Source organism: Pan troglodytes, chromosome 16 (assembly GCF_028858775.2).
Source record: "Pan troglodytes isolate AG18354 chromosome 16, NHGRI_mPanTro3-v2.0_pri, whole genome shotgun sequence".
NCBI classification, from domain to species: domain Eukaryota; kingdom Metazoa; phylum Chordata; class Mammalia; order Primates; family Hominidae; genus Pan; species Pan troglodytes.
In genome coordinates this window covers 8,873,903-8,897,479 of record NC_072414.2, presented here as the reverse complement: position 1 = coordinate 8,897,479, position 23,577 = coordinate 8,873,903, and the positions used below count along the sequence as shown (strand labels likewise).

The following is a 23,577-nucleotide window of genomic DNA, read 5'->3' as shown; positions in this document are numbered from 1 at the left end:
TTTTTTTTTTTTTTTTTTTTGAGACAGAGTCTTGCTCTGTTGCCCAGGCTGGAGTGCAGTGGCACAATCTCGGCTCACTGCAAGCTCCGCCTCCCAGGTTCACGCCATTCTCCTGCCTCAGCCTCCGAGTAGCTGGGACCACAGGTGCCCGCCAGCACGCCCGGCTAATTTTTTGTATTTTTTTAGTAGAGACGGGGTTTCACCGTGTTAGCCAGGATGGTCTCGATCTCCTGACCTCATGATCCGCCCACCTCGGCCTCCCAAAGTGCTGGGACAGGCGTGAGCCACCGCGCCCAGCCAGGGAATTCTTTAAACTGAAACAAAAAGCCAAAAAGTAGTAATATACAACATATGAAGGAATAAAACTCAATGATATAAGTAAAACAGCATCAAATTCAGAATACTCTAGGTTAGTAATGATGATGTGTAAGATGTTATCTCTAGTATGAGGGTTAAATAACAAAACTATTAACAACAACTATAGCTACCATAAATTGTCAGGGAAAACACATCACGAAATGAGGTAAATTCTGACATCAAAGCATAAAATGTGTGGGGGGGAGTAAGTGTACAGTCGTATGTAATCAAAATTGGCTGTTATCAGCTTGAAATGAGATGCTGTAAGTATAAGATGTTCTACATAAGGCTCATGGTAAGCACAAAGCAAAAATCTTTAGAAGAAGCTCAAAATAAAAATAGAAAGGATTTGGCCAGGCGCAGTGGCTCACACCTGTAATCCCAGCACTTTGGGAGGCCGAGGTGGGCAGATCACCTGAGGTCGAGTTTGAAACCAGCCCGGCCAACATGGCAAAACCCGGTCCCCACTAAAAATACAAAACTTAGCCAGGCACCTGTAATCCTAGCTACTCAGGAGTCTGAGGCAGGAGAATTGCTTGAACCCGGGAGGCAGAGGTGGCAGTGAGCTGAGATCGCGCCACTGCTCTCCAGCCTGGGCGACACAACGAAACTCCGCCTCAAAGAAAAAAAAAAATAGAAAGGATTCAAGGCATACTACTACAGAAAGCCACCACAAAGGAGGACAACAAAAAAGGAAGAAAGAAACAAAGTATCTACAAAATAACCAGAAAATAACTAACATGATGATGGTAGTAAGATCTTACCTATCAATAATTATCTCAAATATAAATGGATTAACTATTCAAAAAAAGAGAAATAACAAAAAGTTACCAAGTGGAGACAAAGTTTTATTTTCAACTGTTTTGTTTGTTCATGCAATAGTGTTAAATTGTCATCCTCTTAAAATAATGAGTTAGAAGACAGTATTTGCAAGCTTCATAGCAACCTCAAATCAAAAAATATACAATGATACATAAAAAATAAAAATCAGGAAACTAAATCATACTACTAGAGCAAATCACCATCACAAAAAGGAAGACAGGAAAGAAGAAAGAAGGAAGAGAAGACTCCAAAAGAACCAGAAAACAACAAAATGGCAAGAGTAAGTCCATATTAATCAATAATAACATTGAAGGTAAAGGGAATAAATGATGTAATCAAAATTCATAGAGTGGCTGAATGGTTGAGAACACAAGACCTAATGATCTATTGCCTGCAAGAAATACACTTTATTATAAAGACACATACATACTGAAAATAAAGGAATGGAAGAAGATACTCCATGCCAGTGCAAACCAAATAAGAGCAAGAGAACCTGTACATATATCAAACAAATTATATTCCTAGACAAAACATATAAGAAGAGACAAAGAAGGTCACTATATAATAATAAAGGGGTCAACTTATCAAGAGAAACTAATGATTGCAAACATATATGAACCCAATACTGGAGCATCCAGATGCATAAACAAATATTATAAGAGCCAAAGAGAGAGATAGGCGTCCTTACAGAAATGACTAAAGACTTCAACAAGCCATGTTCAGCATTGGACAAATCTCCCTGATAGAAGATCAACAAAGAAACATAAGACTTAATCTGTACTATAGAACAAAGATGGATTTAATAAATATTTATAGAACATTTCATTCAATGACTACAGAATACACATTTTTCTTCTCAGCACATGGATCATTCTTAGGGATAGATCATATGTTAGGGTCACAAACCAAGTTTAAAACGTTGAAAGAAACTGAAATAATACCAAGCATCTTCTGTGACCACAACAGAATAAAACTACGAATCAATAATAAGAGGAATTTTGGCATCTATATAAGCACATAGAAATTGAACAATATGTTCCTGAATGACCAGCGGGTCAATGAAGAAATTAAGAAAGAAACTGAAAAATGTCTTGAAACAAACAATAATGGGAACACAACATACCAAAACCTATGGTATATAGCAAAAGCAGTAAGTACTAAAAGGGAAATTTATAGCTGTAAGTGTCTACATCAAAAAAGAAAAACTTCAACTAAATAACCATTTCCACTGATGTATCTTTACTAGAAAAGCAAGAGCAAACAAAACCCCAAATTAATAGAAGAAAAGAAATAATAAAGATCAGAGCAGAACTAAATGAATTTGAAATGAAGAAAGCAATACAAAAGTTCAATGAAACTAAAAGTTTTTTTAAAAGAGAAACAAAATTGACAAACCTTTAGCCAGACTAACTACAAAAAAAGAGAGGGAAGATGAAAATAAATAAAATCAGAGATGAAAAAGGAGACATTACAACTGATGTTGCAGAAATTCAAAGGATCATCAGTGGCTACTATAAGCAACTATTTACCAATAAACTGAAAAATCTAAAAGAAATTGATAAATTTCTAGACACAACCTACCAAGATTGAACCACGAAGAAATCCAAAACCTAACAGATGAATAACAGGTAACAAGATTGAAGTCACAATAAAAAGTCTCTCAGTAAAGAAAAGCCTGGGACCCAATGGCTTCACTGCTGAATTCTACCAAACGTTGAAAGAAGAACTAATGTAAATCCTACTCAAACTGTTCCAAAAAATAAAGAAGGAAATACTTCCAGACTCATTCTCTGAAGCCAGTATCACCCTGATACCAAAACCAGAAAAATATATACAAAAACAAAAAATAAAACAAACAAAAAATAACTACAGGCCAATATTTCTAATGAATATTGATGCAAAAATATTCAACAAAATACTAGGAAACGAAATTCAAGAATATGTTAAAACAATCATTTATCAAGACCAAATGGTATTTATTCCAGAGATGCAAGGATGGTTCAACATATGCAAATTAATCAATGTGACACACTGTGTCAACAGAACGAAGGACAAAAACTATATCATCATTTCCACTGATGCTAAAAAATCATTGCATAAAATTCAACATCCCTTCATGATAAAAAAGCACTAAAAAAACTAAGATAGAAGGAACATACCTGAACATAAGAAAAGCCTGATATATCAAGCCCTAAGTTAGTATCATACTGAATGGGGAAAAACTGAAAGCCTCTCCTCTTAGATCTGGAACATGATAAGGAATCTCACTTTCACCACTGGTGTTCAACATAGTACTGTAAGTCCTAGCTACAGAAATCAAACAAGAGAAAAATAAAAGACAACCAAATTAGAAAGGAAGAAGTCAAATTATCCTTGTTTGCAGATGGTATAATCTTATAATTGGAAAACCTTGAGACTCCATGAAAAAACTATTTGTTTACTGCTAAATTCAGTAAAGTTGCAGGATACAAAATCAACATACTAAACAAGTAGCACTTCTATATGGCAACAGTGAACAATCTAAAAAAGAAATTTTAAAAATCCCATTAACAATAGCCACGAATAAAATTAAATACCTATGAATTACCTTAATCAAATAAATGAAAGATCTCTGCAATGAAAATTATAAAACATTGATAAAATAAATTGAAGAGGACACAAAACAATGAAAAGGTATTCCATGTTCATGGATTGGAAGAATCATTATTGTTAAAATGTCCATATTACCCAAAGCAATCTACAGATTCAATGTAATCTCTATTGAAATACCAATGACATTCTTCACAGAAATAGAAAAAACAATCCTAAAATTTATATGGAATCATAAGAAGCTCAGAATAGCCCACGCTATCCTAAGCAAAAGGAACAAAATTGGAGAAATCATATTACCTGACTTTATAATATAGAGCTAGAGTAATTAAAACAGAATAGTACTGGCAAAAAAACAGACATACAGACCAACAGAATAGAATACAGAACCCAGAAATAAATCTATACATCTACAGTAAACTCATTTTTGACAAAGCTGCCATGATATACACTGGAAAAGAGGCAGTCTCTTCAATGTATGGTCCTGGGAAAACTGGATAACCAGATGCAGAAGAACGAAACTTGACCCCTATCTCGCACCTTATACAAAAATCAAATCAAAATGCATTAAACACTTAAATACAAGACCTGATACTACGAAACTGCTAAAGGACAACACTGGAGAAACTCTCCAGGACATTGGTCTGGGAAAAAGAAAATATTGAGTGACACCCCACAAGCCAGGTAAACAAAGCAAAAAGGGACAAATGGGATCACATCAAGTTAAAAAGCTTCTGCACAGCAAAGGAAACAATCAACAAAGTAACAGAATAAGCCACAAAACAGGAGAAAATATTTGCAAACTACCCATTTGATAAGAGAATAATAGCCAGCATGTATAAGGTGCTCAAACAACTCTATAGAACAAAGTGTCATTAATTAAAACATGACAAAGAGTTGAATAGACATTTCTCAAAAGAAGACATTCAAATGGCAAACAGGTATACAAAAGGAATCTCAACATCACTGATCATCAGAGAAATGCAAATCAAAACTACAATGAGATACCATCTCACCCCAGTTAAAATAACTTTTATCCAAAAGTCATTCAATAACAACTGCTGGCAAGGATGTAGAGAAAAGGGAACCTCAAATACTATTGGTGGGGATGCATGTTAGTACAACCACCATGAAGAAAAATTTGGAGGTGCCTCAAAAAACTAAAAATAGATCTACTATATGATCCAGGAATCCCACTGCTCGGTATACACCCAACAGGTGAAAAATCAGTATACTGAAGAATTATCTGCATTTCCATGTTTGTTGAAGCCCAGTTCACAACAGCCAAGATTTGGAGGCAACCTAAGTTTTCATCAACAGATGAATGGATAAAGAAAATGTTGTACTTACACACAATGGAGTACTTGTGTATAAGTCCAAGTCATAAAAATGAATGAGATTCTGTCATTTGCAACAACATGGATGAAACTGGAGGTCATCATGTTAATTGAAATAAGCCAGGCATAGAAAGACAAACATCACATATTCTCACTTATTTGTGAGATCTAAATATCAAAACAATTGAACTCATGGAGATAGAGACTAGAAGGATGGTAAGTGTAGTGGGGGTACAGGGAGACAGAGAACAGGTGGTGTATTAGTCAGTTCTTGCATTGCTATAAAGAACTACCTGAGACTGGGTAATTTATAAAGAAAAGAGGTTTAATTGGCACACAGTTCCACAGGCTGTACAGGAAATATTGCTAGGGAGGTCTCAGGAAACACAACACAGCGGAAGTCGAATACGAAGGAGGCACGTCTTACATGGTCAGAACATGGGGAAGAGAGAGCAAATGGGAAGGTCCCACACACTTTTAAACAACCAGGTCTCTTGAGAACTCACTATCATGAGAACAGCAAGGGGGAAATCAGCCCGGCAATCCAATCACCTCCCACCAGGCCCCTCCTCCAACACTGGAGATTACAATTCAACATGAGATGTGGACAGGGGCACAGATCAAAACCATATTAGGTGGGGATGGTTAATGGGTACAAAAAAATAGAATAAGACTTAATATTTGATAGCACAACAGGGGGACTATAGTCAAGGATAATTGAATTGTATATTTAAACATGACTAAAAGAGTATTATTGGATTGTTTGTAACACAAAGAGTAAATGCTTAGGGGAATGCATACCCAATATTCCATGATGTGATTATTATGTACTGCATGCCGGGACCAAAATATCTCATGTATCCCATGAATATAGACATCTACTATGTACCCACAAAAATTAAAAATTGAAAAAATTGAAAAAATATTCTCAACAAATTAGGAATAGAAGAAATATACTCCGACACGATAAAGCTATATATGATAAGCCCATAGTTAACATTATACTCAATGGTAAAATGTTGAAACCTTTTCTCTAAGATATTGAGCAAGAAAGCTATGCCTACTTTTAGCACTTTAATTCAACACAATAATAGAAGTCCTTGCTAGAGCAATTAGGCAAAAGAAAGAAAGAAAAGGCATGCAAATCGGAAAAGAACAAGTAAGAAGAGGTAAATTGTCAACGTAATCATATATATCTATCATACATATCATACATATCTGTCTATCTATAGATAGATATATCTATAGATAGATATATCTATAGATAGATAGATAGATATATCTATAGATAGATAGATCTATCTATAGATAGATCTATCTATAGATAGATAGATCTATCTATAGATAGATCTATCTATAGATCTATAGATAGATAGATCTATAGATAGATCTATCTATAGATAGATCTATAGATAGATCTATCTATAGATAGATCTATAGATAGATATATCTATAGATAGATCTATAGATAGATCTATCTATAGATAGATCTATAGATAGATATATCTATAGATAGATCTATAGATAGATCTATCTATAGATAGATCTATAGATAGATATATCTATAGATAGATCTATAGATAGATAGATAGATCTATAGATATATCTATAGATAGATAGATATATCTATAGATAGATAGATCTATAGATAGATAGATCTATAGATAGATAGATCTATAGATAGATAGATCTATAGATAGATAGATCTATAGATAGATAGATCTATAGATAGATAGATAGATCTATAGATAGATAGATCTATAGATAGATAGATAGATCTATAGATAGATAGATCTATAGATAGATAGATAGATCTATAGATAGATAGATCTATAGATAGATAGATAGATCTATAGATAGATAGATCTATAGATAGATAGATAGATCTATAGATAGATAGATCTATAGATAGATAGATAGATCTATAGATAGATAGATCTATAGATAGATAGATATGGTTAAAGCAAACTAAATATGGCCTGAGAAGGACTCTACACTTCTATATTCGAGTCCTTCTGGATGAACTGTAACCTAGCTTAATAGTCACACAAAATTGAAAACCTAACTTAATAGTATGCACCTCTAACAATGGCTGAGTGTTGGCCAATCCCCGCGGCCATACTTCAACCACTCAAAGACTACTGAATGTTCAAACTGCATTCAAAAAAGGCAAACGCCGAGCTGTAACCAATCTCGCTGTTTCTGTACCTCACTTCTGATTCCCCTACCTCACTTTACCTTTTTTGTCTATAAATTTGTTCTGACCACGAGGCACCCCTGGAGTCTCTGTGAATCTACTATGATTCTAGGGGCTGCCTGATTCACAAATTGTTCATTGCTCAATTAAACTCTCTTACATTTAATTCAGCTTAAGTTTTACTTTTATCTATGTATATCTACAGACTCCACCAAAGAACTGATATAACTAATTTAAAAGTAAAATCAATGTGGCAAGAGGATTGTTAAAGACCAGAAATTCTAGAGTAACCTGAGCAACATAACAAGGCCCATCTCTACAAAAAGTCTTTTTAAGTTAGCCAGGTGTGGTGGCACACACCTTTAGTGATGGCTACTATGGAGCCTGAGGTGGGCAGATCCTGTGTGCCCAGGAGTTTGAGGTTACAGTGAACTATAACTGCCCCACTGCATTCCAGCCTGGGTGACAAAGGGAGATCCTGTCTAAAAAAAACACTCGCCAAACAAACAAAACAAAACAGTTAAGTTACGGGATATAAAAACAACTTACAAAAAACATTAATAGTAGTGTTTCTACAAATTAACACTAAACTATCTGAAAAAAATAATCAAGGGAACAATCCCATTTACAATAGTTTCAAATAAAATAAAATAAAATAAAATACTTAGGAATAAATTTAACCAAGGAAATGAAAGATCTGTACACTGCAAACTATAGCATTCATAAAAAAAAAATAAAAAAGATACAAATGAAATATATCTGTATTAGAAGGATTACTATTATTAAAATGTCCACATTACTCAAAATGATCTATAGTTTCATTGTAACCCCTATCAAAATTCTGATGTAGTTTTCCATAGAAACAAAAATTACAAAATTCATATGGAACCAAAACAAAAAACCCAAAATAGCTAAGGCAATCATAGCAAAAGGAGCAAAGCTGGAGGTATCACACTACCTTATTTCAAACTATACTACAAAGCTATAGTAATTAAAACAGCATGGTACTGGCAAAAAAAAAAAAAAAAAAAAGACACATCAGCCAATGAAATAGACTAGAGAGCCCAGAATAAACCCATTCATTTACTTTCAATTGATTTTTGACAAAAGTGCCAAGAATATGCAATGGGAAAAGAATAATCTCTTCCATAAATGATGTTGGGAAAATTAAATATCCACATTCAGAAGAATGAAATTGGACCCTTATCTCACACCATATACAGAAATCAACTCAAAATTGATTAAAACTTAAATGTAACTAGGAACTGTTAAATTACTAAAAGAAAACATAGGGGGAAAACTACATGACATTAGGCTGGGTAATGATTTTTAAAATTTGATTTGATGCAACAAATGCAAAAATAGGACAAATGAGACTACATCAAACTAAAAAGCTTCTGCACCAAAAACAATGAATACTATATAAAGACAACCAACAGATTGGAAGACATATGTGCAAGCAATCCATCCATTAACGGGTTAATATCCAAAATATTTAAGGAAGTCAAACAACTCAACAGCAAGAAAACAAAAAAAACCTCAATTTAAAAAATGGAGAAGGGACCTAAAGAGACATTTCTCAAAAGAAGACATGCAAATGGCCAACAAGACATATGAAAAGAAGTTCAACATCACTAATCATTAGGGAAACACAAATTGAAACTACAATGAGATAACATCTAATACCTGTCAGAATGACTAGTATCAAAAAGATGAAAGATAAGTGTTGGCAAGGATGTGGAAAATAGGGAACCCTTGTACACTGTTGGTAGGAAGGCAAATTAGTGCAGTCATTATGGAAAACATTATGGAAAACTCAAAAAACTTAAAATAGAATTACCATATGCTACAGCAATCCAACTGTTGGGTATTTACCCAAAAGATTTGAAATAAATTTGCTGAAGGGATGTCAGCACTCCCAAGTTCACTGAAGCACTATTAACAGCAGCCAAGTTATGGAATCAACCTAAGTGTCCATCAACAGATAAATTGTTTTTTTAATGATACACACACACACGTACACACACACACACACACACACACACAATGGAATACTATTCAGTATTAATAAAGAAAAAAATTTTGTCAGTTGGGACAACACTGATGGAATTGGAGAACATTACACTAAGTGAATTACGCCAGTCACAGAAAGAAATACCACATATTCTCACTTGTTTGTGGGATCTACAGTTGAACTCATATACGCAGAGAACAGAACAGTGGTTACAGAGAATGGAGGATGGGGGGAATGGGGCAATGATTATCAAATGGTAATCTGTAAGCATGTCTTCGAACGTAGATTCATTATGTGAACAAACTATATCTAGTTTATTTTTGGTTCAATACAATAATTCTTTTAAGAAAACATGAAACAAATCTACTCAATATAAAACGCATTTTAAAACTCTCATAAGTCAGTCAAAACTCATTCCTTTTATTGTATAAAGCTAACTACTTGAGTCACTAGTACTGCTATTTCTGAGCCATCTTCCCTATTCATGTCTACATTGTGTGGTTAGGCAGCTGCTATATAGTGTCACATAATAAAATAAAGGACTTCCCATATTATTTTTAAAAAATCTGTTAGGCAGGAAGAATATGTTATTTTTAAGTTCTATTGAAGAGCATGGTGAATATAGTTAATAATAGAGTTTTATACATTTCAAAGTTGCTGAGAGAATAAATTTGAAATGTGCTTACCATAAAAAAAGTTTAGTTCAAATATTAGCTAGCTAGATAAATACGTTAACTCACTTGATTTAATTATTCTGAAACTGACCCAATTGTCCCATAGAACTGTTGTTTACAGTTTCTTTTGAGTAACCATAGAAATTGACCCTCCCCATCTTCAAACTGGAAAAACTTACTTTTGTCTTACCTGAGTTCTTTTCTCTGGAAACCAACCATCAGGTCCTGCAGACGGTATCAAGGAACTGAAACATACTGGCTCACCACATCTGGACAATGAGAGGCCAGACCCTTCACACATCATGATTGCCTGATCTGCTTCCTGTTGACCAACTCCTCTTCCTTATCCCTCCCTAATTACTGTTTTCCCATATACAGATTTTTTTTCCCTGCTAATATATTAGGTTGGTGCAAAAGTAATTGTGGTTTTTGCCATTAAAAGTAATAGCAAAAACTGCATATAAACCCCTAATTTTTGTTGGTTGAAGAGATGGATTTGAGACTGATCTCCCATGTCCTCAGCTGAAGCACCCGGAGAAAGCCTTGTTCCTTGCCAACACTCATCTCAGTGATTGGCTTTCTGTGTGGCTTGTAGCCAGACCTAGACCAAACTCCTGGTATTTCAGTAACAGATTTTGGTTCCGTGATCATAAATGTGTTGGTTGTTGCAGCAGGCGGATTGTGTTTTGGTGGTTGATTGTGTATGTATCAACATAGTAATGGGAAATCAGAATTTGATAAGCTGATATTCTTTTATAATACTGTTTGACCCCAGTATTCTTTAGAATCTGGAGAAGTTTGGGCTCCCTATGGACCTCATTTTGCTGTTAAATGGGAAAGTGGGATGGAGTTATGTGATGATCTTCTGTAGTACTTTTTGGCCCCAGTGATCTCTGGAGCCTAACTAGAAACTGCTTTACCTAAAACTGTGGTTCACAGCCTTCACTGGATTACCTATCAGAACAAATTTTAAGCATGTAAACCTGTTCATAAACTCGTGGGTTTGTATTGCTATCTCATTGCTAGAGTTCCAAAGTAAAAGATGAAAATAGCAATGTCTTCAGAATTGTCAGCATACATTTTTGTCTGGGTTTTATATTTGTCTCTGCTAGATATTTTGAGGTGTCAGGATTTAGCACAGAAGGTTATAAAATTATAACTCAGCCAAAACAAAATGATCTTTGTTTATGTGACATTGTTTGAGAAATGACTAATTTAGGCTTGTTGATTTAATGAAAACAGCCGAATCTTCTGAGTTATTGGCAAAAATACCCATGTATTTAACCTTAAGGTTCTTACATAGGTGAACACCTGATATTCACAGACTATTTTAAAAAATGGCGAACAAGGAAGTAACTGGAAATGATAACTAGTTTTGTATAATATCTCAGTTCTCAGAATTAATCTAGATAAACTCTTTAAAAAATGAAAGGCTTGAGTAAATGTAAATAGAATAAATCATTGTAGGTGAACTTTTTGTGTAATTTAAAACCTTAAAATTCTTTTCATGTTCATTGGATGTCTGGGTCATTTCTAGTCAAATAAAAATTATGAGGAAACATTTCTATAAATTATAGAATGGTTCTCATATATAAAATGCTAACATTTGATAGGCAGTTCAGGATTTCTTGCTTCTTATGTTTTCACAAAATTTAATATTATTAAGAATAAGAACTGCAGTGAATAATTTTGTATATAAAATATGCCAAAGAAGATGTGTACTTATTGAATAAAAGAATAACTTTTGTCTAATTCAGATTTGATCTAAAAGTTGTTTCAAATTATGGCCTATGCTAAATTTTTGTCCTAAAGTAAAATGACTGGTTACTTAAAAAACAGAAAATGCATGAAAAAACAGAAAGTCCAAGCATGTCTGTGTAAGGCATACGTAATTTTTGTTTGTTTGTTTCTCTGTATGTCTATCTTCATGCACATGCAGAGGAACTAGAAAGTTGAAAAAGTTTAGATAATAATTGTTTTAAAATGAGATAGAAAATTGGAGAAGTTGGTTTAATTAACATCGGTCATAGTTAAAGCTCTTAGCGTTGATGAAAGTAAATAAGAAATATTGTAATGAAATACATTGGCAGTTTGACAATTCCTTTTTAATAGAGTTAAGCCTAAAGACAGATTTAGCATGAATACACATTTCACATAAATGTTCGCATTCCTTTATTTCACACTGTACTTGCTCCTCTGCATAGATAGTATTAGCACTAACATGCTTACTAGTCACATGCCTGAAGTAATTTCTAAATTGCACAAAATGCATAGTGGTGTTGGTGGACTTAAAGATACTAATTTATATATCAGGAACAAAAAACAATGGAAGTAAAAGAATAAGGAATAGTTACATTAAACTAAAAGTGCAGCTCATCCTTCATGGTGGGCCACAAGAAGCACCCATTGCAATGAAAAATGTGCTGATATTAACACTTTTATCACTGGTTATCATTATTCTGGAAGGTGGAAATACAATAAAACAGAAATAGGAATAAAAACAATTGAAAATGAAGATTAAAAATCATCATTATAAGCAATATGATTGTAAGACTAAAATAATCAGGATTAAACTGTTGAAAATAATGAAACATCAGACTGACTAGATATAATTTTTGATAGATGCATACTTAAAGGTAGTTATATACAAATTGACCATGAGCCTTCCCACATACCGGGGAAAGCCAGCTAGAAAAATAATGGAGCAATGATTCCACTTCTAAGAGCATCACACTTTCAAAAAGTGGAGTAAGTTTAGCAAGAAATGTTAAGTTAAAAATGGAATGTTTAGCAGTCAGTGGAGTAAATGACAAAACTTTACTAAAAGCCATAAACAAAGACATGAATGCGGACATGCCATGTTCACGCAAGAAACATTGAATATAGTATATCTTTTGCTCTTGCCAAAGTAGTGCTACGTGTGCATAATTTCAACAAACAACACAAGCTATACTTTTGGGAATTTGATAAAATAAATGATTCTAAAGTTAATGTGGAAGAATAAACTGGTAACTATTAGGACAAATAGCTAAGCATGTAAGAACAAAAAATTGGACATGGCATGGTGGCTCATGCCTATAATCCCAGCATTTTGGGAGTCCAAGGCTGGAGGACTGCTTGAAGCTAGAAGTTTGAGACCAGTCTGGGCAACATAATAAAACCCCATCTTCACAAAAAAAAAAAAAAGAAAAGCTGGTTGTGGGGGCCTGCACCTTCAGTCACAGCTACTCAGGAGGCTGAGGCAGGAGGATCATTAGAGCCTGGGAGTTGGAAGTAACAGTGAACCATGATTGTGCCACTGTACTCCAGCCTGAGCAACAGAGCAAGACCCTGTCTCAAAAGAAACAAACAGGCTGGGTGCAGTGGCTCATGCCTGTAATCCCAGCACTTTGGGAGGCTGAGGCGGGCGGATCACGGGGTCAGGAGTTCGAGAGCAGCCTGGTCAACGTAGTGAAACCCCATCTCTACTAAAAATACAAAAATTAGTCAGACATGGTAGCGCACACCTGTAGTCCCAGCTACTCGGGAGGCTGAGGCAGGAGAATTGCTTGAACCTGGGAGGTGGAGGTTGTGGTGAGCCGAGATCACGCCACTGTACTCCAGCCTGGGCAACAGAGCGAGACTCCATCTCAAAAGAAAGAAAGAAGGAAAGAAAGAAAAAGAAAGAAGGAAGGAAGGAAGGAAACAAAAATGTGGATAGCTACATCACATCCTACACCAAGATAAATTCCAAGGGATTGAACACCTAAATGGAAACTATGAAAATATAAGTACTATGGAAAGGCTAAATGGAATTCAAAGTTAACTCTCATGCCATACTTTTTTTTCCCATGAAGCACTACTCTAGAATTTGGGGATGGAATAATGAACAAGACAGAAACCATTCTTTTCTCAAAGAGTTTATATTCTCACAGTGGCTTCCCCGTCATCATGGATGGGAATAGTGAGTCAATAAGTAAGAAATGCAATAAACTGACAAGATAATGTTAGCTCTGGATAAGTGCTATGATAACAACCCAGAAAGGTAATGTAATAGAAAGTGAATGAATGATCAGAGAAGGGCTCTCCCTATCAGTGTGACAGCTGAGCAATCCTTAGTTACCTAATTACCTTCTAATGATGCTCAATACATAACCATCTAGACACAGTGTAGCCATATACAGCAAGGGCATGTGCAAAGGCCCTAGGACAGGGGCATGCCTGATGTTTCTGAAGAGCAGAAGGAAAGTGTGTGTACTGGAAGCATGATGAGGGAGGAGGAAAGTAGCAGAAAGGGCAAGGTCAGGACTGCAGGAGCCAAGTCCTCCAGTAGTGACAGGGTGCCAAGGTGAAGCTCATTTTGGAAATGGTCAGGATGCCGAGCTGCTCCCCATTTTGATAGGGGAGGCAAAGAATGAGCCAACAGATAGCTCAGGTGGGCTCTTTGTAATGCAAAGATGAAGTTTCTGTGTTTCCAACTAAAGTTTGAAGTAACCTCATTAAATCCAAGTGAGGGGAGAGTTTGCAGAGAAGGTGAGAAGAGTCCTTATAAGGAGGGGAAGGATAAAACATGCTGGGGGTGGGGAGCAGAGAAGTGTATAAGCCAGAATTTAAAGTGAGTCAGGCAATCTTCACCAGCTTTGAGAGATGAAGAAAATGGATAGATTACTTGCAGTAGCCTGAGTAATAATAAATTCCAAAGCAGGCATCACAATCCTAAAGCTAATATATACTTTATTGCTGGTAGGAGTGTAAATTGGCATAATCCCATCTGGTAAGAAATTTATCAATATGCTTTTTAGTTGCATAATTTGGGAGATGGTGACAAAACAAGGGTTTGGGAGTTAGGGACGGCTGCATAAAAATCACACGAGACCTAATACCTCTGTGAGTTGACAACTTTTCTGAGGAGAAAAGTATTTTAACAGAACCACCGTATAAAACAGTTTCAGAATAAGATGCTAGTCAAACGAATTCGATGACTTAATTTGAATCTTCTGATATAAGTTCTAGCTTCATTTTAATATTGCTTTCAATCTTTAAGTATAGAAATGGCAATTTTGCCAACTTAAAGCAATTTTTAGCCACAAGTGGGAACTTTATAATGTACTGTCCAACAGGTTTTGCAATACACTTCTCAGGCAAAATATGGATTATGTTGCTTTGATGACTCAGCCTCAGATTCCCAGGTGCTTTTTGGAGCAAACTGAATACTATTTTGTGAACTCCCCCTCGCCAACTCATAGCATCAGATACAACATGTATGGCATGAAGAAAAGACCACATTACAAAGTATGCTTAATGATGCAAGGTGAGACATTCAGTGACATCCGAGGGCCAAGAGACTGAAAAAGAAAGTTAGGAAAAGGGATGATAACTCTGCCTTTTTACAAATAGAAGAAAACTTCAGTGCAGCGTCAAAGAAAACAGAAAAGCTGTGACTGGGACAGGACAAAGGACTAGTCTCTTAGTCAGCCAAGATCTTCCTAGTTCCTTAAATGGTTTGACTGTCCAAAGGAAATTGTCAAGGATTTATGTTTTATTTTAGGATGGCATGCATACCCTGTCCAGAGCATTCTCTCCCATCACATGCTGACAAGCTGGTGCAGGGATCTCAGTTCACCGTCGTATTCAGCTGAGCTCAAGCTGGTAAGAAGAGCAAGCTAGTGTTACCCCAAGTTTCAAGCTCAAGGGGCTACAAGAGTCATGGGAAAAATGGCTCATGATTTAAAACAACCTTTTATCACTACAAGAATGTGATCACTCTCAAGCATCTGCGTGAGTGGTCAGTGACTACTTTTGCAGAGTCATCAGAGTTAAGGATTAATGATTTCCCAGAATAAGGCTGAGTTGACGTACAAACCTACGTCACGGACAGCTCATCTACAGCCAAAGGTCTTCATCTAGCCTAGATAAAGCAAAAGCCCACTGATGCTGTTCCCATAATGGCTGGGCATGAATAACAAAAGAAGCCTAGAGGAGCTAAGTGGTCACTGACCTACCAGTGTAGGCTACTGCTGGATAGACAAGGTGAGAGCCAATCCCAGTGTCCAGGGGTGAGAGAAATTCAGTCTGAAGGTCTCAGTGATACAGCCAGTCCAACCAGTATTTCAAGCACATAATCAGTAGGAAAGCAATCTCTGCTGGGCAGGACCTTCCCCAGCAGTACATTATAAGCAGGAACAGCAGGAACAACCCCAGCTCTCTGCAAACCTTCCACCATGGGGAATTTAACTTCAGTGTTCTCAGCTGTGCCAGACCTCCTCCAGGCCAGGGCCATAGTACCTACTTACCAAAAGGATGCAATGCATTGTTGGGTTACACACACTGGCCCACTCCGGGCCTGCCATGTCACCATCCAGCCAGTGCAACAGTAAAAAGACACGGGAGGGAAGGTGGGCCTTGGGGCCAAGGAGAGGATGGAGGGTGGCTGATCCATGTGAGCACTCACACCTTGTTTTTTATCAAAAGTCACATGTAAAATATATAAATGGTACTGAAGTTTATATAGGATAGCAAAGAATATGCATATATGAGTTTAATGATCAGGGTTGAGACTTATTAATTTGCTCTTTTGTCCAGTAGTTCAAATCAATCTCTAGAGCTACATGTTTTTTAAATATCAAGGCAGAAATTTCTAGAATAGCGAATTTCTAATGAGCAGATGATGTAAGTTTAGCTGCTAAACACATGAAGAATGTGGTGGTCAGTCTGCACTTTGGAGATTTTCTTCATGACAGCTTATCCAGGTCCATATAACTCTGAAGAAGTGTTTCAAAAATATGATGCTCTAAATAAAGAGCCAAGGAGTATACCTATACTACACTTGAAAAAAAAAAACCAGCTACTTACTTAAAAATCCATTTATTGATTTAAGAGGCTGTTTGAGAGGCATGATGGATATAAATTTGACTAATGCTTTTTTAGGTTATTATATTAGTTTACTACTAAAGGTTTCCCATGGCTTATTATTACATTATTATTTAACATTTACATATGAACTTACAGACCAAGCAATCTTTATTTTCTTGGTTGATCTTACTCTTACCTAAAATCCAACATTTTCAAAGAGTTGTGGAATTTATTACAGAGCTTTTTTATGTATTACATAATTCTATTTTAACAGAGTTGAAACTCTTTGCTTTTAACAAAGACATACAGAGACAGACTGACATACTCTACTTCTGGTAAAAAAAAAAAAACAAAGAGTGTATGTGTCGAGGAATTTATCCATCAACACATACACTCTCCCAAGACTAAACCAGGAAGAAGTTGAATCTCTGAATAGACCAATAACAGGAGCTGAAATTGTGGCAATAATCAATAGCTTACCAACCAAAAAGAGTCCAAGACCAGATGGATTCACAGCCGAATTCTACCAGAGGTACAAGGAGGAACTGGTACCATTCCTTCTGAAACTATTCCAATCAATAGAAAAAGAGGGAATCCTCCCTAACTCATTTTATGAGACCAGCATCATCCTGATACCAAAGCCAGGCAGAGACACAACCAAAAAAGAGAATTTTAGACCAATACCCTTGATGAACATTGATGCAAAAATCCTCAATAAAATACTGGCAAACCGAATCCAGCAGCACATCAAAAAGCTTATCCAACATGATAAAGTGGGCTTCATCCCTGGGATGCAAGGCTGGTTCAATATACGCAAATCAATAAATGTAATCCAGCATATAAACAGAACCAAAGACAAAAACCACATGATTATCTCAATAGATGCAGAAAAGCCCTTTGACAAAATTCAACAACCCTTCATGCTAAAAACTCTCAATAAATTAGGTATTGATGGGACGTATCTCAAAATAATAAGAGCTATCTATCACAAACCCACAGCCAATGTCATACTGAATGGGCAAAAACTGGAAGCATTCCCTTTGAAAACTGGCACAAGACAGGGATGCCCTCTCTCACCACTCCTATTCAACATAGTGTTGGAAGTGCTGGCCAGGGCAATTAGGCAGGAGAAGGAAATAAAGGGTATTCAATTAGGAAAAGGGAAGTTAACTTGTCCCTGTTTGCAGACGACATGATTGTATATCTAGAAAACCCCATTGTCTCAGCCCAAAATCTCCTTAAGCTGATAAGCAACTTCAGCAAAGTCTCAGGATACAAAATCAATGTACAAAAATCACAAGCATTCTTATACACCAATAACAGACAAACAGAGAGCCAAATTATGAGTGAACTCCCATTCACAATTGCTTCAAAGAGAATAAAACACCTAGGAATCCAACTTACAAGGGACGTGAAGGACCTCTTCAAGGAGAACTACAAACCACTGCTCAAGGAAATAAAAGAGGATACAAAGAAATGGAAGAACACTCCAAGCTCATGGGTAGGAAGAATCAATATCACGAAAATGGCCATACTGCCCAAGGTAATTTATAGATTCAATGCCATCCCCATCAAGCTACCAATGACTTTCTTCACAGAATTGGAAAAAACTACTTTAAAGTTCATATGGAACCAAAAAAGAGCCCGCATCGCCAAGTCAATCCTAAGCCAAAAGAACAAAGCTGGAGGCATCACACTACCTGACTTCAAACTATACTACAAGGCTACAGTAACCAAAACAGCATGGTACTGGTACCAAAACAGAGATATAGATCAATGGAACAGAACAGAGCCCTCAGAAATAACGCCACATATCTACAACTATCTGATCTTTGACAAACCTGAGAAAAACAAGCAATGGGGAAAGGATTCCCTATTTAATAAATGGTGCTGGGAAAACTGGCTAGCCATATGTAGAAAGCTGAACTGGATCCCTTCCTTACACCTTATACAAAAATCAATTCAAGATGGATTAAAGACTTAAATGTTAGACCTAAAAACCATAAAAACCCTAGAAGAAAACCTAGGCATTACCATTCAGGACATAGGCATGGGCAAGGACTTCATGTCTAAAACACCAAAAGCAATGGCAACAAAAGCCAAAATTGGCAAATGGGATCTCATTAAACTAAAGAGCTTCTGCACAGCAAAAAAAACTACCATCAGAGTGAACAGGCAACCTACAAAATGGGAGAAAATTTTCGCAACCTACTCATCTGACAAAGGGCTAATATCCAGAATCCACAATGAACTCAAACAAATTTACAAGAAAAAAACAAACAACCCCATCAAAAAGTGGACAAAGGACATGAACAGACACTTCTCAAAAGAAGACATTTATGCAGCCAAAAAACACATGAAAAAATGCTCACCATCACTGGCCATCAGAGAAATGCAAATCAAAACCACAATGAGATATCATCTCACACCAGTTAGAATGGCAATCATTAAAAAGTCAGGAAACAACAGGTGCTGGAGAGGATGTGGAGAAATAGGAACACTTTTACACTGTTGGTGGGACTGTAAACTAGTTCAACCATTGTGGAAGTCAGTGTGGCGATTCCTCAGGGATCTAGAACTAGAAATACCATTTGACCCAGCCATCCCATTACTGGGTATATACCCAAAGGACTATAAATCATGCTGCTATAAAGACACATGCACACGTATGTTTATTGCGGCACTATTCACAATAGCCAAGACTTGGAACCAACCCAAATGTCCAACAATGATAGACTGGATTAAGAAAATGTGGCACATATACACCTTGGAATACTATGCAGCCATAAAAAATGATGAGTTCATGTCCTTTGTAGGGACATGGATGAAACTGGAAATCATCATTCTCAGTAAACTATCACAAGAACAAAAAACCAAACACCGCATATTCTTAATCACAGGTGGGAATTGAACAATGAGAACACGTGGACACAGGAAGGGGAACATCACACTCTGGGGACTGTTGTGGGGTGGGGGGAGGCGGGAGGGATAGCATTGGGAGATATACCTAATGCTAGATGACGAGTTAGTGGGTGCAGCACACCAGCATGGCACATGTATACATATGTAACTAACGTGCACATTGTGCACATGTACCCTAAAACTTAAAGTATAATAATAATAAAAATAAATAAATAAAAAATAAAGAATGCAAAAATAAAAGTGGAGAAAACTGAAATAGCATGTTTTGTTTAAAAAGCCAAAAATTCCTAGATTAATTTTTGTTGATATTTGCTTCTTTTTGCTCTTCCCCATCACACACATATGTGCACACACCTATAACACACACATTACCACACAAAACACACATCCACAATGCACACCAACACAACACATACCACACACACAAACCCAACACACACCACACACACACAAAGTATACACCACACACATCACATACCGCACACACCCAAAACTCAACACACACCCACACACACAAACTCACATGCATTTACACACACATATCAGCTTCTTTCACTTTAGTTTTTTGGGTGTGGGGGCAGGTAAATGGCTCCTCATTCTACATTCCCAGGACTTCTGAATAGTCTTTTGTATAGCTAATGCACTTATCAGAACCTGAACCTCCGGAGCTTTACAACCACAGGTTTCATTTTTAGGCAAAAACATAAAATGCTGAAAACCTCCCAAAGAAACTCCAGGCTAGACTCTTTTTAAAGGAACACCATGGCTTGGTTGACATGTGCCACTTACCACTAAAAACATCTGATTTTGCTAAAATCCCAAATTCTGCTCTCTGTACTGCGGTTCTGAGAAAGTCACTCACATGTTCTATTTGAGGCTATGTTAAATCATTCACTCTACCCGTCTTGAGGCATGAAAGTCCCAGGGATGTGGATTTAAATATATACTGTTATGATTTCGCTTATAGCTGTTAAAGTCTTAGTTCAAAGACTCTGGGCTCACAACACTTTCAGATACATCTTTTCTCCAAGCTATCCACATGTGTCCCACTCAACACTGAGAGCCACTGCTAGAGGGTCTCAAGGGCACTTTTAGGCCAGGAGAGCAAGAAACAGACACCTACACACAAAATACTGTTCTAAATAAAACAACCCAAAAATCAGGCAAAAATCTATGCAAGAGACAGAAGGTTTTTAAGAGCACCATTTAGCAAGGTGATATTCAAAATAATTGACGACCAGCTGGGATGGAGCTCTATGGAAAGGCCTGGCGGTTTCCAGGGCAACCAGGGAAGCCCAGGGCCTCCTCACTGGGACTCAGGAAGGCAGCCTGGTTTCCTGATTTGAGTGATTATATTATGAGAGCTGGAGAGAGATGTTTCTCATCAGGAAACCTCTCACTTAGTCATTCCCATAAATATTCGTGGCACTACCTCAATAAAGCTCCGTAGAGAGTAAACCCTACAATCTGCGCAACAGACATTTTTTTTCAACTGTGCAGACAGCTTTGAAAAAAACTTCACTGAAGCCACTGCAGTGTCAGGGCGATATTAATTACAGGCCTCTGTGGCTATGATATGGAAAATCCATCCTGAGGGAATCTGTGTTCTTAGACATGGCAATCCAATTATATACAATTGATCCAAAGGTGGCTGTTTTTCAACTGCTTGATGACTACTTACAGTAACAGTAATGCCCCAAATTTTATGGTTATGAGATTTTTTTTCTGCAAAGCTTTAGTGCTTCATAGATGCTTCCTAATTTATCTGAGGTCATTGCCTCACTTACAATAATCATCTCAAGTGAGATATTCAACACCCATGCACCATGCAACAGCAAAATTGGTCCTGAAGAAGCACACAGACCTGAGCCCATACAGCACTGTCCCATCAGGGTGAAGACGGATCATGCGGTTTTTCACTGTCACTCCATGCACAAATGACTTTTTGTCATTTAAGAAATATGTGTCGGGCACCCATAGCTGGTCAGCCACTCGATTGTCAAGCGTGAGGTTGAGAGGGATCCCAGAATAGGCGAGCCTTTTATCTCTCCAATATTGTTGAAAATACATGGTTAAGGTATAATCCTGGGGGGAAAAGAAAAGAAAGAAAGTTAGTTTGTACTCAGCCACAGGTGTATTTCCTCCACGACCAGCCAAATTCAGGTTGCAATCTAGGCTCTACAGTGAATAACCAGGAGAAACGGATGCCATTTTTATGCAGGATGGGAAGCAATGGCTGCTTTCTTGTGAATGCAAATACCAGTTTTAATAGGTACATGAGTCTGTGTGTGTCACGTATAGATGTCCTCTGTTTTACTTAGGTTAAGAAGCAGACTAGACAAACTGGCATTTAACAGATAACAGCATAGAAATAAACGGGAAAAAGTCATCGTAAAATCAGGTTGCTGGCGGGGAACTAGATTGTTCCCATGGATGTTCTCTTTCCCACCAGGCAGACAGGTGCTTTAACCACCTACAACAGATGAGCTCTATCTACAAACTCTCTCTCTGCAATTTGAGCCACTTTCCTCTGGTTCTGCCCTCCATGAGGGCTATAAATACAAACCTTCCATAAACATCCTCTGGAGACACAAGGGACTGTGGGAGGTCTCCATGCCCTACCTATTGTATTTCCTTTTTCCTCCAGCTTGCTGTGGCCATTTCTACATTAACTGGACCATAAAATCACCCGGAGATGATGACATATTCACCTGAGGAAAATGGGAACCTGAGGTCCAAGCAGGATATGGGAGGTGGGAGACAGACAGGGCCATGGTGTTGTCCACAGGCTTGCCCACAAAATTACCAAATATCTACGTGATGGTTCTGCTTTCGTTTTGCCAAAGCAGTTAGTTTATCGAGAACAAAGTGGAAAAAAAAGACAAATCAGAGGCTAGACATGGGGGAACAAAAGAAATTCTCTTTTTGTTGGGGACAATCACTACTCAGTTCTAGAATGACCAAGTCTAAAAATCTGGTGATATTCACAGGACATTTTGCACCCTTCTGTGGAAAGATACAAGCTGAAAACATCAAAGGTTAGGAGGTAAATTATCCAACCACGGAGGGGAAAAAATCGCTGCCATTCTGCAAAAGCAGCTTTCTGAGTTCACACACTTTAAGATCATGTCTGCAAACATCCTCACTTGTGGACAGCGAGAGATGGAGAGCAAATCGGTTGAAGAATCCAGTCTCGACACAGGCCTCCTGACAACCCCTCCAGTATTCTTTTTGCTTCTTGCAGGGCAATTCACGGTGTTGCTAAACTGATGGCTGTTTATTGCTGCTCTCAATAGTGTTGGAATATAGAGGCTTAGGGACTGATAGAGGACATCGATTTGTCTTCAGGTGCTTGCCACAAGAAGGGGAAACAAAACCAGCTTGTACTATATCACTGTAAACAAAATACGTTTTTAAGCTTTGAGTCCCATAAAAATTAAGAGTGGAAGGAAAGGCAAGAAAGTCCAAATGGGCTGGACAGTCATTGGAGAGGCCTTGTCTTCAAGTTAAAGGAGAGGCAGCATTTAAGCAGATGAAAAGAAGCAGGCATTTTTTTTTCCAGACACTTTTGTGGGCACAGCTCTGTGCCTAGTAATAACCTATGGGGGCCCTCACCACCACCACCAATTAAAGATTCTCACAGAGCAGGTGACACTAAAGATAACCCTCGGCTAGGTAGACAGCAGGTACAGCACATCAAAAAACACATGGAGTGTTGCTCTTAAGGGCCTGATGGAAAAGCCTGTGGAGTGCAGTTTTGCTGGAATGCTGGGTTTATGGGGAAAAGAGAGCAGAGCGATGAGTCAGGCTAGACCCCAGGGCAGTGACCACAAG

General features: G+C 37.2%; 1 protein-coding gene across 8 annotated transcripts in view; it reads right to left on the bottom strand.

Moving 5' to 3' along the window:
• Nucleotides 1-23,577, bottom strand: part of GABRB3 (gamma-aminobutyric acid type A receptor subunit beta3) — a 228,800-nt gene that overhangs the window by 55,998 nt on the left and 149,225 nt on the right. For all 8 annotated transcript variants that reach the window (XM_003314571.4, XM_003314570.2, XM_054666874.2 and 5 more), the window contains one exon: nucleotides 21,608-21,828. In XM_003314571.4, coding sequence (XP_003314619.1) covers nucleotides 21,608-21,828 — 221 coding nt within the window. The remainder of the gene's footprint in view (nucleotides 1-21,607; nucleotides 21,829-23,577) is intronic.